This window comes from Anabas testudineus, chromosome 9 (assembly GCF_900324465.2).
Source record: "Anabas testudineus chromosome 9, fAnaTes1.2, whole genome shotgun sequence".
Lineage (NCBI taxonomy): Eukaryota > Metazoa > Chordata > Actinopteri > Anabantiformes > Anabantidae > Anabas > Anabas testudineus.
The window spans coordinates 10,816,581-10,835,401 of NC_046618.1; the positions used below are offsets into that span (position 1 = coordinate 10,816,581).

The window sequence follows — 18,821 nt, forward strand, 5'->3', positions numbered from 1 at the left end:
TTGGTCTGCTCGTCCTTCCTGGTTTTTCGTTGGGCCGTCTGGGATCCGGCCCTTGCCGGGGGGGTTCTGTCATGGTTTCGGCCTGGCATCAGGCCAAGCTGAGGATTTCCCTCACTGCTCCACTTCACTCTCCCTCTGGACTCCGCCCACCAGCCAGTTCTCTCCCTCTGCTCTTGCCAATCAGCGGCATATTGGACTCACCTGTGTTCCCCTCACACTACATAAGCTCTCCTCAGACTTTCCTCCCCTGTCAGATCGTCGTCGTTCCCCCTTCTTGTTTCCTTGCCTGTCTCCAGCCTGTGGTTCCTTGCCTGTTGCTTTCCTTGACTGTTGCCCAACCTTGCTCCTGCTGACTCCTCCTCAGCCCTGTCTTGCTTTCCCCCCCCTGGACTCTGGATTTTGTGCTTTCCTCTCTGGATTCCCTGGACTATGTTCCCCCCTCTGAACTCTGGACATTGTTACCTGTACCCGTGAGTGTTTTCCTGCCATCGAGCAGTGGTTTTTGGTTTTGTACTTTGGTTCCTGTTTTGTTACTTTGTTCTCCGCCATCTGGGTAGTTTTCTGTTGTTACTTTGTCCTCGTGTTTTCCTGTTTTTGTAGTGTCGGTTGACACCCCCCTTAGTTTCCCTGTTTTTGTGTTTTTCAGTAATAAATCCTGTTTCAGTTAATTCCTGCCTTGTCCCCCTCCTTAAGACTGTGACACCCTCATCATCACCATCATGTTGATGATCTGTAATTAGATAGGATTTTAATGTTTTCGGTCAGTTCCATGTTACTAACATCCAGTTTTTTGCATCCTGGTTTTACAGAACCTTTCCCCATTGGACCAGTGTGAAATGCCTCTGGAAGAAGGAAAAGAAGAAGAGGGCATGGAGGCGCTCCACCATATGTTTTGAGTTGCATTATGGTTTTCTGTTGGGTTTACATTTAATCAGGGACACAGTGTTCTTTATCACTGGAACATTCACAATTCATGTACGCTAACTTTACAGCGCGTTTATTATCGAGGCTGTGGTTTCAAAGGCGTCTCTTGTCAGACCGCGGACGTCACGTTCTGATCAAAGCACCTTATTTATGCTCCTGATCCTTTGTTGTCTTGGAGTCTGACATTCTGGAAGATTCGCTGCTCGTATGCTGCACACGCGTGCCCTGCACTGTATGCCTCGGCGCCTTGGTGTGAGCGCTCGCTGTGGGTTCACACCTTTCTAACTAATGATAATGCACCAGACAAAGTATGTAAATGAGTGTGAATATCAACCATATGGAAAAATACTGGAACCCACATGTGAGTAATTAACTGCAGTAACAATGCAGAACAAAACTACAGTTATGCTCTTTGTTTATCTGTTTATCTCATACAGGCCTCTTGAGACTCATGGTTTCTATGGAGACCTATGTGGGTGGAAGTAGTGGGGACTCACGAGAGACCTCTTACCCGCACAGGTTCTGCTATACTGACGAACCAGCTTTGGTTCACAGTAGTTACTTTGTGTGGCCGCACCGAACGATGAGCCCGAACGCAGATATTAATTCGAATCCCTTGTGTCAATTCCAGCAGCTGCAGTAATGTCTCTGTTGGACATGCCTGAGTGCAGATTTTGTTGAACCTTGAGTTAACAGATTTGTAAAGACTATGTGTCTCCTCTTTTTACATTGTACTATTGTTACTACAGGGAATGGGAGCTGTATTCAAATTCTCTGGACATAACAGAGCCTATAGTAAAATGTACAACATTTTCAGAAGGCAAAAATCTTCTTATCGATGAGGGAACGTGGATTTTGGCTCACTAGCGTCTCTCTCACCAGCGGTGCACTAATTACTAAACAACAACCTCGGTTCCCACAGCTGTTTTCCAAATCTCCAAGTGGAAAATAAATACGTTTTGCAGGGCTTTCTCTGCTCAAGAATGACTCTTGAATTGAAATGGAAAAATGTTAACTGTACTGCTTTGTAAAAAAAGAGGGCTTGAGAGAATTGAAAATCCTCCTTCTACTAGCAGAGAGTTTCTCACTGCATGACACAAGCGCAGCCAACGCAATCCCTCACATAACCTTTGAATTATTTACATATTCTGGTGGGGGAGCGTCAACATTGATATTACTGTAAATGCCTAGCAGGGTGAGAATGGACACAAAGATGCCTGGACAGCTATCATATTACATGGTCTGAGCACTCAGCCTCTGCAAGTATCTGCAAGTTGGGCCAATATATTGATCGTAACCCCAGGGACAGAAGGTGCTGTCAAGTCAGTCGGCATCTTGGCTCAGCTTAACTTATTGATCATTTAATAGTTTTTGCCAAGGCAGTCAATGGTGATGCAGAGATTAATCAGTAACATCTACCCTCCCCCAGTGTCTATGAATAATCCTGCAGAGTGCAGAATGGACTGCACATTGGTTTCAACTAAACATGTTTTATTTTTTTTTCCCATTAGGAACAAAAAATAAATCCAAAGTAGTTCTCTTTCATTTGATTACCTACCCCGAAATGTTAGTATTTAAAGGGATGTTAGTCTCCAGGGCAATGTTGTCTATCAATACCAGTTAAAGGAATGTCTCTGTGGTGTACTAATACAAGGGCATCGGATTGTCAAACATACCCAGGTGCTTGTTTCCATTATAAATGAGGTCCTTAGTTTGGGATGCACCACAAAAAGGAGAATAACCTTGGATTGTTCTCTGCTCCTTCCTTTTTCTGAGGTTTGTCTTTTTATTCTTTTTTCCTAGACACATGTCATCACAGGAGTCTGACTTATTAAATACACTCCTCGCAGTGTAAATTAATTACTGAGTTGCTCGAATGTTTGGTGTATGTTTATCTAAACTGAACATTGTCTTGCAAATTAATGGAACAATTCAATTAAAGCGGCAACAGAGCTGACATTTAGTAACTTGTGACATTTGCTGTCACTAGTTCGCAAACAACTTCCTCAATAATTCAACATAGAAAAAATGTTTTCGCACGTGTGAGTAAGTAAACACCGGGACACTGTTGTTGACTCTATAAATGGACGTCTGATGGCAAGTGTCAGCTCTTGTTTCTCTCTTTCATCTCCTCCTTTTCCACCCACACACCGTGACTGCATTTGCTTTGGCTTAGGATGCATCATCATCATCCTCATCATCATGTCTTGGCTGTGGGGAGCAACAGCTTAGATGAGGCACAGAAACATTTACTCATACTTTAAGTCAAAGGCTTAAAATAATACTTGGAAAAGAATGACCCGTGTTCCACGCAATCAAAACACAGTGTTTTTAAGTAGAAAAGAGCCACAGGGCGACTAGGTCATTATCTCCAACTGCACTGTGCTTTTAGTGTTGGTTTTTAAAATCACTGACAAACTGAGAAACCCTTTGGGCGAAATACAAAACCCCCCCTCCAGTAGTTCACAGTCAAGCTGCGACAAACTGATTAAAAATCAGATGTCTATCTTCTAGTGGTGGACTCATACTAGAGTGCATGAAACCAAGAGGTGTTTCTAATGTTTCAGTCGTCTCATTTATGTAAATAAGGAGGCAAAAATATTAGGACTCCACTAATAATACCTCACTAATAACTATACAGTGGAATCATCACCTTTCTGAGGATTTCTAACTGTGTAGAGGTAGAATTCATGGCAGAGCTGCTGTGATGCATTCGACTGTACAGATGCATAATAAAGTGGTCAGTGAGTTTAGTGTGTGCGGTTACTTTCATGCTGAGAGTTAGGTGAAAAGACTGATACCACTCTCACGTTTGAATGCTAAACATGGAGCGTTCATTTTGGCATTGGCATTTTTCTTTAAATGTCAAACCTCTCGTTGAAAAAGGTTCACGGTACTGCCCGATCACGTAACGCAACGTGTGTAAAGGAGATCACAACAGGAAGCTACGTGTGCAAACGCATTTTAATGGTTAGTTCAGCATCATGAAACATGCACGTCAGGAATCCTTTGTAGTATTTAGGACAGATTGTAGCACTTGAGAAATGCTGCCATGTGGCGTGTTTCACTGTATTAACACACTTACACAACAAGCACTAACCACACAAATGTGGTTCTGCCATGTGAAAACATCCTCATCTGTGTAAGAAGCTCAGTGTCAGGGAGCGAAGGAGGAAGTCAGGTGATGTAGCATATTAATGGATGACTAGGTGATCAAAACCCAAACACACCTTCCCACGGGGCAACTCCTGTCGTTATCCATTTCCAACCCATTGTTAATGTATTATGTTTCTTTTATCCATAACTGCTTCCCAATCTTAACCATACCGCATGTTTATTATTGTAATGATTTTTATGGGCCACAGCCGAGGGTGGGGACAAACAACTTATATGGTCATTCATAAAATTTCCAAAAGCCTTCTGTGTGCAGCCAGGTAATACTGTAGGTGAGATCCTCAGTACTGTAAATACTTTCTATGGTTCCAGTGGAACAGAGGCCTTAAGTAGCCTCAGTAAATGGTTTTATAAGCCATTCACTGAAGGATGATCTCTTCTTATCTGAAAACCCTTGCCATTATCCTTCACATATTACCAGTGATACAATTTATTTCAGGCAATTGTGACACAGTTCAATGATTTCCTTGATTGATTCTATTATTTAGACCAAAAGTCTGCTCTTGGTCTGCAGACAAAGCGGGTCACCCGTGTGTCCTTTCAACATGGACATTACAGCACACTGTAGGAACTCTAGCATTAGGAAAATCTAAATCAAAGCCTGATGTTTATGTGATTCAATTGGTCTATTTTTGGCCCTGAATGACTATATTTTAAGAGGTTTGTCTAGACTGAGGTTAGTGCAGTGGACAAACAAGGGCATGCTGCTACTGCTTATTGCTGAAAACTAAACTTCAAACAAGATTTATTATGACTGACACTGACAGAAAATACTGTCTTTAATCATTCTTGTCGAACACGATGTTCGTCAGGTGTGGCTAAAACGGTCCTCTTCTTTCATGACTTGTCATTTACCAATCAGCTGAAAACAGTATTTGGATTGCTCAAGTAAACACATTGCTGCAGTACCAAATGTGTATCACTTATCCTTATTTATGCTGCTTTCATTTATACCAGCATACAGCTAGAAGCATGCAAAGCAGTGACGAATCCCTTAGCGTAGCGAGGTTCTTGATGTGACCAACCTGTCAGCACTGGAACAAATGGTTGATTGACTGATTCAAACAGCAGTCAAACTAACCCACTCCAATTTAAATGAACCAACTTCACTCAAGATCCCTGCAAAACAAGGCTACCTGTTTAATTAGAGATGGTCCCTCTTGGCCTGTGTGCTATAATTTAGAGGCCCATCTCTGGCTCTAACAACTAGAGATAGGTGACAGTAAGGTAAAATGGGGGCTTTGGGGTGGTGGAGGATTAGTGTGAAAGGACTTGCTCGTAACTCAACTTGTTACATCGTGAATCCTGCTGTCTCAAGCAGATGAACAGCATATTGATCTGTTGTCCTTGTTGATGAGAGTGGAAGGTAAGTTTCAGCATTCAGCCAGAAGAAGATCAAACTCATTGCGTTCCTGTTTCCACTAGTTGCTGTTGTATTTGTTTTTTATGAAAGTACAGTGTTTGAAACTGTGTGTGTGTCACAGTTGCAGTGCGTGCTTACCCAGGCTTTAAAGTTAAGTCCTCAGGAAAGGGTTGAGTACCATCACAATAAACAGTTCTTTAGTCCTGAGCCCTAACCCATGAAGAAAACACTAACTTGATCCAAGAGTAAAACTGGTAAATCTGTGACTCACAGACTCCTTGATCTCAGAAATTATGTAACAATGAACCAAATCTGAAATGTGCCAAGACTTACAGGATACCTTTAAACTGATCAAACTAAATCTTGAAAGTCTGAGTAAACAAAACTGTAATCTGTAATTGAAAGCAGCGTAAAGCCCAACATGATATTCCTTTCCTTTCCTTTGTAAAAAAATAACACTCTATTAAGTCCTCTTGATTTGATGTGTGAGTTTAGTTAAAAGGAGCCTTGCTGAGCCGAACAAAGAATAATTGTTTGTTTGAAGCACATTGATTTCATATCCAAATGTTGATGATTATTTGTATCTCCAGCTGTCTGAAAAGAAATGAGACTCAAAGACTTCCAGTGAAAATATGCTATCAGTGCAGAGTCTGTACTGTAAGAGTCAACACAGACCAGAGTCCTGCATGGGTCCAGTTCTGCAAACCCAAACACACAAAGATTATCTGTTAATATAAGGCTCAGTATGATCAGTATATTAATGTTAATTGTCTTAGTCTCTTAATTTAAAGCCCACTGAGGCTGAACAGTGTTTTTTTTTAACGTCCCAGTCAAACATGCAACATATTCACCACTAAAAATATTTCCCTTGCTCTTTTCTGCTTTTATTCTGACTAATAGTTCACTGCTACCTGCCAAACATTTGGGGTTATGCATGAGAATACACCTCATTTGCTTTAAATGTGCTGAATCCACTCAGCAGAATGATTTGATGAAGCTCTGACTTTGTGCTAGTTTGGTTTTACAATAAATACACTATAAGAAGTATTTGTTTTGCTTTATGTAGTTTTCTGTCTAATCTTTGACCCTCGCTATTTTCTCTCTTTCTTTGTTTTGCAACAGTGCTTTGCACGGCAGTAATGATTATTTATGTGAAATACAGAGGACTGTATGTACATATCTGGACTAAAAGCTTGGAGACAAAGAATTTGCATTGAGCATATTTAGTAATAGAGTAATCTAAAATGACTCAAACTCATTTTCTGGCTAGTTAAACAATGGTAATATGCTATAAAAAGGAAAATTTAAACTAGTGTGAACTCTAATGTCTTTACCCAGGTAAACTTGAGATTCTTATTAATGCAAACTGAAGTAAATGCTGTGGAGTGGAACGTCAGCAAAGCATGGTTGAGCTCACCAAAAACCCAGACAACTATTTTGATTTCTAACCATAGTTTAAATCAGAAACGCAGGTCTTCTTGATGTGGCCAGAGTTTCAGGCAACCACCAGACTGTTCCCTTGAACGTGCAGTATGTGGTGGAAACCAGTTTAGATGGGGTGCACAGTTGCAGATCACTATTCTTGTGGTTACACAGTGAGGGCAAGGTATGGAAAATGTTCCTTGTGAGTTGCTGTGTCATGGCTCATTTAACCCTGTAAGTAAACAAAGAAATCCATTAATTTCATGAGGCAGGAAAAGTTATCAGGAAAAATCACTTTTGATGTGAATGCAATATCTTGCCAGGGTTAGGGTTAGGGTGTTTTTGGGATGGAGATGGAGCAGTTTGTCTGCTTCTCAATGTGAAAATACCCAAAATGCCCAAGTAGTTTTAAATTGAAAATCACAATCAAACCTCAACTAAAATCTCTTTTCGGTGCATTTGTGTAATAAAGTCTAATAATAAGCAGAATGACAAAGAGGGGGAAAGCATGTGCTCATGCCAGTGGTATCAAGAGCCCGGGACTAACAGAAGACAGAGAGAAGAGAGAAATAAAGAAGCCTGCCAGGGGAACATAACTCCGCTCTGTGTCCCAATGCTGAGAGAGGAGGGGAAAAAGACGATACAATGCAATATTCTCTTTGGAATTAATTCACTGTCTCTTCTCCAAGAGTGTCTAATTTAGTGTTGCTCGCCTTCCTCACTGTCTCAATCTGCCCCTCGCTCTCTCTGTCTCTCCCATTTTCTTCATCCATCTCTTTTACTATCTTGCCGTTTCCATCCTGCTCTGTGCTCCCACCACCACCTCCTCTTTCCCTTTACTGTCTCTCATTCTCTCTTTCTCTGCCTAAGGCCTTTGTTAGACTGTCTTTGTGGTGAGTGCAGACAGAGAAGAGTGAGGCCTTGAACACAACTCAAGCAGTCTGATTGCAGAGGAGAGCATGAGAACCTGGAGACATGGGGGGATGAGAGAGGGAAGGAGTGCGTCTGAAAAGCTCCTTTTCCCCCTGTGAGAGACAGAGGGAGTAGGAAAGGAGAAGGAGGACACTGATAGAAAGACAGGTAAGGAAGAAAAACCAGGTTATCCTATTATCTACTGTTTTATAAAGCTTAACCTCATTAAAGTTATGGTTATAAAAATGCTGAAAGCACAAGAGACAATGAAACCTCATGCTAACAGTACACGTTCTGTCTGAATTCATAGATTTTTCAGCCATTAAGTTTCAATTTGAGATTATTTCTGCATCCTAGAGGTGCTTTAACCCCGCTGTCCATTTAGGTGAGAGGATAAAGTCTTCCTGCCCTTCAAAGTGTGCATTATTGCCGGGAGAGAAACAGTGTCCACTTGTAACTTTTGCTAAAAATAAAAACATGGCGTCGGCTTTTACTGTCTGAAATAAAAACAGCAGTAAATGAGTAAAATATGAGAAGGTCACTGTGTTTTCCGGCCCGTTGCTCATCCTAAATGGGCCCCCATGGTCTAAATGAAGATGGATGCCAGCTGGAGAGGATTCACGGGTCTGAACTCAGCCTCTCAACAAACCAAGGGAAACGCAAGGGCAAAAGAGAAAACAGAAGTTGAGTTTGACGGAGGAGTCGTGGTGGTGAGGTTTAGCTAAATACTAGTGTGGGCCCACAGCACAAAGTCTCGGGGATGTGTTCAGCGCGTCGTTTGGCAGCAGCGACTGGTAGGAGGTCAAGTGGCCCGTGCTTAGTGTGTGCAGATTTACCAGCAAGGCTCAGTGCAGGTGGCAAATTCTCTCTGATCATCTCTCCGCTGTTTGATTCCTTTCCTCTTTCTCTGGCACAGATGAAACTGAGTCCTGAGGATTTCTTTTCAGTCAAATAATAAGGTATTATGGTTATCCACTTTTAAGACAAAACATGTAATATCATTAAAATACTACCTAGTTATTATTATTACATCTTGATACAGGGGATTAGCATAAGATATTCATAAGCTGTAACCAAGGCTGGTGAAGACCTTTCAGTGCACAGCTGTTGTTTTGTGTTCAGTAATAATCCTCCTTACTGACAATACATTTCAAAGAGAGATCACATTCGCTACTTAGAATGGTTTTCTGCAGAGAGACAGCCTGGACGCCTGCAGCAATGGGGAGGTGCTGTGATCATAGGAACAGAGAGAGGCGTCTCATTAAGGTGACAGCAGGCTTTACTGTGGCTACTGCAAACGATTTATTAGTCTTGACCTGGTGCGTGCAGGTATAAGTCTCCATCAACATTAAACCATAAGACACTTGATATCTTTCATGATTCATGATGAGGAGCTTGGAAGCGCCTCAAGGTCACACTGGTAGCTATAGGACGTGGAATGATGACATCAGCTCAAAATCTGGGCCTGTCCCTGTTCTTTCTTTGGTTGTGGAAAATGCTTACCAACATATGGTGGTAAACACTGACTCAGAAGTAAGAAAAATGATGTAGGATGCTGCATAAGAATAATGTATTCCTCCTCAGCAGCTACTGACCTAAAGTAAATGTCACCTTAGATTTGAACTTTTTGAGCATCAAAACCATTTTCACATCTTGACCAATCGCGTTCACACATTGATATAGTGTCATCAACATGCAAAATAAATAAATAAACACTTACAGGCCTGTGATCAGAGTGCCCACAGCGGGTTAATAAAGTGGAACTTTTCAGGTATCATTTTTAGATTTGTTTAACCCCAAGTTTAATCACAATCTAATCAGTGGTGGCTGCAGTATCACACAAGGCACATGGAAAATGATTGTGGTGCCACCATAAAATATTCTCATATCGAAAATGCCACAGCTAACTTCAATGCTGTACCTATGGCATTGACATTTCAACTGGAAAAGCATCGAATAGGCCATGAAATTGTCTACGTGATGGGTGCAATTGTCATTCATGGATTCATAGGAAGCATATAAAGCACACAATTTGATATGCCTGGACTAAGAATAAATGATCTGTTGTTATACTGCATTTTCAATGACCATCACATACCACCCAACATATATTGGTGGTTTTCGATGGATCCGAGGGCCAAAACGTGGAGTGGGACGCGTTTTTACGCGCACTACGATTGCGTAATGTGTGAACGTATGTTCCACACACGATGTCGACCTCTGAGTTCTTGTCGGTGGTAACATTAGCACTTTACGGTACAACACACAAAAAAAACATTTTTTTTTAAGAAAATGTCGATCATTTCTATTATAAACACAATTACAGTGAATACAGGGGGGCACACTGTTGTGAAGGAGGCTTTGCGGACATGGCATTGAAAACTAGTAAAGAAAATACATTATTAGTAACTGAATAAAACATCTTTATTGATCAATAGTAAGTTATTTTTACTTTTGTGCACAAGTGTGTGAGTGCTGCGCAATTTTGGCTTTGGCTTTTATTTTGGTAATCTGGGCCGGAACACGTCTTATCCCTGGCACGCTTGACAGTTTCAGTCCGGGGAGCAATAAGCGCGCACGTCGCTGTCTCCACAACATCGCACCACTGCGGTAGGAGCGGGGAAGGCAGCAGCGCAGGGGGACCTGGCAGCCACAGTTCACTTGTTCCCATAATCCAGGTGACGAGCGTCTCTCCGCCGACTTTATCACAGGGGAGGACTTTACCTGAGAGGACATATACCGAGAGCTCTGCGAGAGCGAGGGAGGGAGAACTTTTGGCTATTGCTTCGTGGTCTTTTATTTTTATATAAAAAAACCAAAACATCACCACATCTCCTCACCACCTTGGAAGCCGAAGCTGTTTTATTGGCACAGAGGATGTTACCGCTGCTCCTTTCCATCGCCCTGTGTTTGGGCGCCGCTGTCCCGCAGCATGTGAAAGGTGAGTGGAAGAGTAACCAGCTCCCATTAACGCTGTCGGAACATTTTCTGCGAGTGCGCAGGCACGATTCTTTCGCACGCTGAAAGTGATCGGGTGAAATAGATTTGAGCACGCGAATAGCTGAGGAACAGATAGTGTCCGCCTGTGGAGAGCCGGGATTGTTTGCGGATAACGAGCAGCCTGTCAGCGAAACAGAACTACCGTCCACAGTCCGCGCACGACTCGTTTGGTAATTGGGGTAGTTGTGTTCAAACGACTCCTTTTTGTGAGTTGAATAAACAGATGTAATGTTTTATCTGTGCGTCCTTGTGTTAAGGGGCCAAATAGGTCCGTGCGTCAGGGGCGCACAATATTTTTTTTTTGCTTCTGTGTTTTTTTGTGCATTCACAGTGCTGATCTTTAGATGTTTGGTTCTCTTTTCTGTGATGCTTCCACGGGATATATATATATATATATATATATATAAAGCAAAACAAAAACAGAAGCTGTGTGTCGAAGTATGGTCCCAGTCGATTAGGACAGCGGCGATGCCACTTTCCCCTGTTTAACGAGATGATTCAAGATACAAAACCAAGATAAATGGAAAGATATCTCGCATGTGGGCATGAGACAGATCCAGATGCCATCAGCGAGATGACATATGCAGGAGAGCATCCTCAATTAGTTGCGGTGTCATTAACTAGAATGACATCAGGAGGTCAGTTGCGCATTGCAAGTCTAATGTCGACTCATACCAAAAGCTTCTCTACAGAGAAGATTGTTAGAAGCTGAGAGAGAGAGCTGCCAGACCCACTGGATCAGCATTCAGATTATTTCACACCCACACTGCCTCAGTCCTTCCGGTTATCTGGTGACAGAAATATTTAAGCTGGATGTATTTTCTATGAACAGTGCAGAACAGCACCTGTGGGATGTTTGTAAAAAAAACATTAAAAGCAGTGTAGTCCTCATGGAGTGGCTCATGCCAGATTCCCTGTCTCTGCTCATTTAGCAACATGCTTGCCTCAGGAGTCACACATGTCAGACAGACCTCAGTCTTAGCACCAGGGGTGTGCCTTAAGCAGAGTTTCTGAGGCTCCCTAAGCCTCCCAGTGTCAACTCGGAGGCATCCACTACACGACATAATACTCCCCGGTAGGCTGGCATAAGGAAAGAGATGCCATGGGTCAACTTGTTTCGAGGCTCTGTGAGTTAAAAATACACACCGAAGTAGTCCCTCAATTAATCATATCCCAGTTAAATGTTGTGGCGCCGTTTCCAAACCGAGTACGGCGGTAACCTCATCCACGGCGAGGAGCCGGTTTGAGAAGGAGATGGAGGCGGATGGAGGGTGTTAGCTCTGTCGGTGTGCGAGCATCCTTAGAGCTCCACTGAAGCCTGCCTCAGTGGAGCTGGAGGCTCAACATAACTGAATAAAAGGGCTCCCGAGCATTCAGACTCCCTGTCATGTAGACAGACAACACATACCCTGGGATTGTTATCATTATTATTATGTATTCCACAAATCTACGTCCCACTTGCTCAAAGGCAGCAGGTGTCTTCAGAGACAGCTGCTAACAAACACACTATCAAGGATGACACAGGACGCCTCCGTTCACTAAAACAAATTGGTGGGGCAGATAGTGTACATCCAGCTTCAGGTGAAGCCGACTGCATTGTTCCGAGTCAGTGTGCAATACATCACTTCCTGTGGTTGGTTACTGGTGCTGACTCTTCACACATTGTTTGGGATCCTGCCTGTCTGCCCGGACAAAGCACACGGCTGCACCCACGGGCCCTCTGTATGGAAATGTAAAGTCGCTTTTGTGCTTGTTTAGAGAGTCAGTTTTAATTAATTCTGTGCATCTTAATTTTACTCTCAGTCTTGTTATAATGGCTGCACTATTATAGAGCCTTTTAGGCAAATGGACAAGCATCTGGAGAGACAGTGGGATCGTTTGCTCGTTGGAGAATCATGATTAGTTTTATATTGCTGGTCACCGTTCATTTCACTTGCTTAATGCGGTTGAAAAAACTTAGTCAAACAAACGTCACAGATGTGATCGGGGGCTCATCGCGCTGACAGACTGTAGATTTGAGGGAAAGACTGACAGAAGGCTAGATTTTAGCAAGCAGAGATAGCATCTGTTCCATTTGGACAAACAATAGACCTGACCGGAAATGACAAGCATGCAAATGCAGCCTAGATGTAACTTAATACTGCTCCAGATACAGTATTATCTGACTATGGAAAACCCACAACACTGTTCAGAGTTCATCACTAACATTTTCCTCGAATGCATCGTTTTGGTGGACTCTATTTGTCGCGAGCTACAGTACAGCTTTTGTTTTTCCTACATCGCACTGCTACAGTTAGGTGATTAAATAATTAGTTGAATGACAATTTATTAGTAGATTTTTTTCTTCAAATTATAATTGTAGTGTTTAGTGGTTTTGAACTGTCGATCAAATAAAAGAAGCAAAGTGAATATATTATCTTTTTACTTTTTACTGTGTTTTGACATTTTAACGACAGAAAATCAACATGAATAGAAAAAGAAAGAATTGACCTTGAATAGTCTAAAAACATCCTGTTATAATTAGCTTTCTTATCCATCTAGATATATATGAATATACATGACAAGTTAATTGCTCAAATATCCTTGATTTACTTTACATTAGCAGTAGCAGCACCTGTACAGAATAATAAAAAAACAGAGTTCATGTTTACAAGCACGTCGATATACTGTAGATGGAAGACGTTCTCTGTAAATGTAAACATCGTCAAGGAGCTCTTATATAGAAGTTATGGTTGATGGTCAGATGACTTTTCATAACAGTGATCTGCGGCTTACCAGTACAGCGCCCTTCATCGTGGTTTCAAATGGCACAGTCTTCCACGAGTGGAGAGAGGCCCGACCTCAGCAGTAGTAATCAAAAACATTGAAGCAACTTCTTTGGAAGACAACACTTGTGTGTGTGTGTGTGTCAGGACAGTTGACTCTTTCCACAAATCCTTCTCCTGCTGCTGTAGCGACATTGGTTCCTGTCTTTGTCTTTTTCTTCCATGTTTGCAGAACTTGATTGGACTATTCATCATCGAGTGCAGATGTTCCTTAATCCCGTTAATATTTGAAGGAGAGTTCATTTGTCTCCTCTGCTGACAAGTTAATGGATACAGTGCTCTTTATCTTTGATGTAGTCAGGCCTCTGTTTTCCTGCCTACATTTCATGCTCGACTTATTGGGAGGGCACATGAGGGACAGTCATAGAGGACATATGCTAAGGAAGTGCTTAACAAGAAGTTTAATGGTGAGAATGGACAGATTCATATCCCAGTTTTCTCTGGTAATTCAGTAATCGCCTCACCAGCCATAACTAGTATGTCATTCAAATCAAATATTGGTGGTTATTAACAGTTCATTTAGACATCTGAGAGGGAAAAGGGCCAATGTTTAGATGCCTAATATGAAAAAACAAAAACTTAATCACCTACAAAATAGGCTGTGCCTGCTTTTCCCTAATCCTTAAATCAATGTCTGATGTTTCTGTTCACTCAACTCTGGTAACATTGATTCTGAATTTTCCCAGACATATTAAGGCGTAAAAGCTGGGAATCTTTGTAAATGCTAGCTTAAGCAGTGATATTCTTAGCCGTGTCAAATTTCAGACTGTGTCCGTGCCAGTAATAAAAGGAAGACAGAGCCTTCTGCAACAGCAAGGAAGAGAAAAAGAAAAGATTACACGAGTGTTTCGTTCTTGAGTGTGCTTCACGTTTTTAGCTAAGAGCATTCAGCAGACCATCCTTTCATAGTTTGAACGCTCATAAGACCACATGCTGATCCTAAGTAGTCCCACTGGGTCACGATTAATGACTGAGCTTTTGGAGGCATAAGCAGGCCCACAGTGCAGGCACAACGTGTGTGTGTGTGTGTGTGTGTGTGTGTGTGTGCCAGAAATGAGCAGATGATGAAGTTTGATGTCTTGTAGCTTCTGTTTTTGGATTGTCCGTGGGTTTGCTAATATTCACTAGAACCTTATAGCCAATATAAAACATACCGTGTTGATCCTGGTTTACCATGAGACTGGCAGCTGTTTCATTCCTGGCCTGCACTTTGAAAAAATGACTGACATTATTCTCAAATATATATGTGTTTTCCCCTTCATTGTCTTACTACATTACTTTTGTAATGTTTATTACAACATTTCTTTAACTTGCAGCTAAAGTAAGATTAATGCTTTGAATTTAAGAAACATCGTTCGTGAAATTTTAGATTGACCTCAGCCCTAAAGTTGCCTTCCTGCAGTCCATACTCTGCTTGTTTTTGTAGCACATGAAAAGGGATGGCACACATTTCATCATTCTTGTTCTTGTTAACTTATACTGTAGAATTACTTTGCAAGAGCCCAATTACTTGTGTTGGGAATCAGAGTAAAACGCTGCTGTTTGATGTAGAGAAGTCTCTGATTTCTGTGTGCGAGAGCTATTTTTCTTATTTTCTATTTATCTGTCTCTCTGTTTGTTTGAGGAAAATGCTACTTACCTGCCTCTTCGCAGGTAAGTCCTAAAGACTGAGATCACTAACATCAGTAACGCTAATGTTAGTGTATTTTTTTTTTTTTTGACACGTGGCTCTACAGACGCAAAGTGAGTCAGCCCATTAAGAAACTACTAGACAGCTAGTACGCATTTGTGTGTGGAGGAAGGCAGTTGGGAGGCAAACTGACAAGCATCAGGGTGGATTTCCATTGCATTCCTTACACGAGCCAGGTGCAATATTTGCACAGTAGTGGGAGTGGCCACCGAGTGCTCTGGACCAGCTCATTTCGTCTGGGAGCTTGCGGAACAGCATCAGTCATTCATTATCAGTGTTGGCCTTGAGTGAAAGAGTCCACCTTTCCACAGCAGATCAATAAGCAGAATAAATTATTTTGGATTAAGTGTGGAACTGCACTGAGAATATGCTTGTTTAAGCTTTATATTGAGAGTAGAACGCTAAGCATTTCAAAGTTAAAAACCCCTGCACATGGTTGCATGAATGATACATAGATCTTTGAATGTTTCAGCGATTTATCTTTACACACACACACAAAAACAGCTCCTGACACAGTGTAATAGCTGCTCCCTTTGAGGATGTAAAATCTCTTTTATCTTTAGTGTTTGAGTATGTGCTTATTATATATATATATATATAGTTTTCCATTTCTCAAAGCCTCTGTTTTAACATGGTGTGTGTGCGTGTGTGTGTATAATGCTATTGGTTTTATAGCACTGTCAGGTGTGTGCAGGCAAAGCTGGCAACAAACCTGCTTGTATTTACTGGACATGGTTGCAGACTGAAGTTAAGCCTGCTTTAGTCAAAATACGATTGAACAGGTAAAGCAATGAGCTTTGCTTTAGTCTGATAAAAGCTCTCCCCGGGGCTTTGAAATGGCGCTGCATTTCCAGTCCAGTCCAGTCTGATCAGATCGGTGCAGGTGGCTTAAGTTCCCACTTCAAGCAACCCCTGAGGAGATGTGGCCTATTCATTTCTGCTCTAGAGACACACTTACTGTAACTCATGAGCTCATGAGCATCCAACAAGTCTACACACAGGGTTATAAAGTTACCTTAAACCATTAACTCTTTGCATTAATGTACAGCAAATTGTGCTAGAGAAGCTAAGAAAGAAGTGATAAAAAACTCAGCAAACCATGATCAGGTTTAATGTTTAAAGAATCTCATTCCCCCGAATCATCTGGCCTGTGGTGTACAACATTTGAACTTATATTTGATTATGTCAGTACGTATGTGGTGTGCTTTTACTGTGTACATGTGTGCACAGATGTGTGTGGGTTTGTGTGCTTGAAGCTTGGTGAGGTAACCCAGAAATGTCATCACACAAAGTCTAGGCAGCAATACTGACTCTCTTTCTCTGTGTGGATGTGCATCCGGACTTCACACATCTGCCAAAAAGGAAAACAGCATCACTTTATTTAGTCTGCCTTTTCACCAAATTGTGCTGAATGCCAACAAGGGGGTGTCGGTAGATGATTGAGAACAGCAATGAGTGAATCTATGTAATGAAAAATTAAATAAAACAGTCCTGATATATTGTTTGATGTTATCAATCTGCACATACCAAAGTTCAACTGAAAGCCTGTGATTTAACTCAAATTAACTAAATGACTGGATTATTGCCAAGTTCTTTTCAGAGGGGTTGTTTGACATAATGGTATAAAGTATATGCTATCTATTGAGATGTGAAGTGCAATCTTTTATAGTGGAATATCACCAGTCCAGATGTTTTAGATTACCCTTGGGGTTGTGCAGAAACAGACGGGAAGAGAGACGGGGAGAGAAAGAGAGAGAGATGAAAATGACTTTTAATGTGAGGTTCAATGAATAGTAACCACTCACCTTCAAACTTCAAAGTAAAACCTATTAGAAAACCGAAAAAGGATCATCTTCTCCATTGTGTCCTTTCATTCCAACATCACTTAGAGAAGGCCAGGGGTTGCAGCAAGTTGCTCCATTTTAGTAACGTTGTCAGGTACAGGCATAAATATAGATGATTACAAGAGGTGTTTTTTTTTCTCTAACTTATTCTTTTTAGGGATGTAAGGGCAGTCACAGGCCAGCTGGAGCCCTAATAAGGTGAAACTTGTCCTTTTTGGCTCCTGTGATTCTGAGGCGGCGGCAGTAAAGTGACACAGCTGCTAATTTCAGATGTGCGCTGAAAGGTCGGGGAGTGACAAAGAGCAGAACGATTGTCCATCATAGTGACAGGGATAAGTTGAGCTCAACGTAATGTCAATGGGCAGTGATGCAGAGCAGATTTAGACAATACTCAGCTTTTATTGTCCTGCTAAAGCTTCTTTTCCTTAGCTCCATCAGCAGCTAGAAGGTAAGTAACAGAGTAACAGGCAAAAGTTGAGACTGGTCTATCATGTCGGCTGTGTGGAGTTATTTTAAACTCCAGGAAGGAGTTGCAATTTATGCAACATTAACTTTTCGAGAGGTGGCATCAGCACTGGAAATTGGTTGGTTTTCAATGTCTAATGGAGTATTTGGAATCTGTCTACGCGTTGCCAAGGCAGCACAGGTATCCCAGAAAACTACAAGCGAGTGAGTGGGGCTGTCCTGAATTCAACTCAATACAAATTCAAAGAATACCTCCTTTTTTAATTGTTCGCGATGTAGCAGCATGTGAAAAAAATGCACTCAGATGTGGTTTAGGTGGCCAGATAACAGCGGTTCACTAAGGTGGTGTTTAGAGGAGCCACAGTGGACTTTTGTTGTGTCCCGCAAATAGGCTATTGTTCCATTTCCATTAATGCTTATTGTGCCACTGTGGTAGGTTATTTTGGCACTCAGCTTTTGTCTCATCTTGGCTTATAATGTGTCCACGTTAACTGTGGATGAGTGAGAGGAATTGCAGGCTCCCAAGCTGAGACACAGCCTACGTCTGCTCTTTAGATGGCTAGGTAAGCACGCTGCAGCCCAGCAAATGCATTTCTAACTCCTTAATTGTTTAAGAGCGTTAGTATGTGATCGGTATCGACAGATGCTGATGGCTGTAGTATCAGGTTCAGTATTGGACATGAAAAAGTGGTATCGAGCCCCCCCCCCCTTAATTTACAAGGATGCCAGTAAATGTCCAGTAAATCAGTAACATAAGCAAAGATGAACTTGTAATGTTGCTTTATTATATAAAATGTCTTTGTTGTTTCATATTTGGCAGCACTTTAACACTACTGAGTCCTATCAATGAACAACAAAGACCACAAGAAAAAGCAGAGAGAGGCCAATGTTTGGACCAGTGGTGAGCACGGCTAGTCATTGAGGTCTCAGGGTGTGGCTCTCTGTAAACCCTCAACACACAGATTCTCAACTTATGGGAATTTGATAACAATGACTTACTGAATGAATTATTACACAATGATTAAACCACATTGTGCATTTTCTGCAGCAGATGTAGTCATGTTATAAATATGCTGTGTTGAATGAATGAACCTCTACATTTACAGAAATAGATGGAGGGTGTGGTAATGTGCAAGTGTGACAAACTGTACAGTCAAATCCAGAGTCTGTGTGAGGTTGGGTTTACTTTGGTTAGGGTTATA

The 18,821-nt window shown here is 41.7% G+C and overlaps 1 protein-coding gene across 3 annotated transcripts in view; it reads left to right on the plus strand.

The window, feature by feature from the left end:
• The first annotated feature begins 10,369 nt into the window (after positions 1-10,369).
• The window catches only part of LOC113150009 (EGF-like repeat and discoidin I-like domain-containing protein 3), an 87,091-nt gene continuing 78,639 nt past the window's right edge, over positions 10,370-18,821 (plus strand). For all 3 annotated transcript variants that reach the window (XM_026342375.1, XM_026342376.1, XM_026342377.1), the window contains exon 1: positions 10,370-10,736. In XM_026342375.1, the coding sequence (XP_026198160.1) occupies positions 10,673-10,736 (64 nt within the window). In that variant the 5' untranslated portion in view covers positions 10,370-10,672. The remainder of the gene's footprint in view (positions 10,737-18,821) is intronic.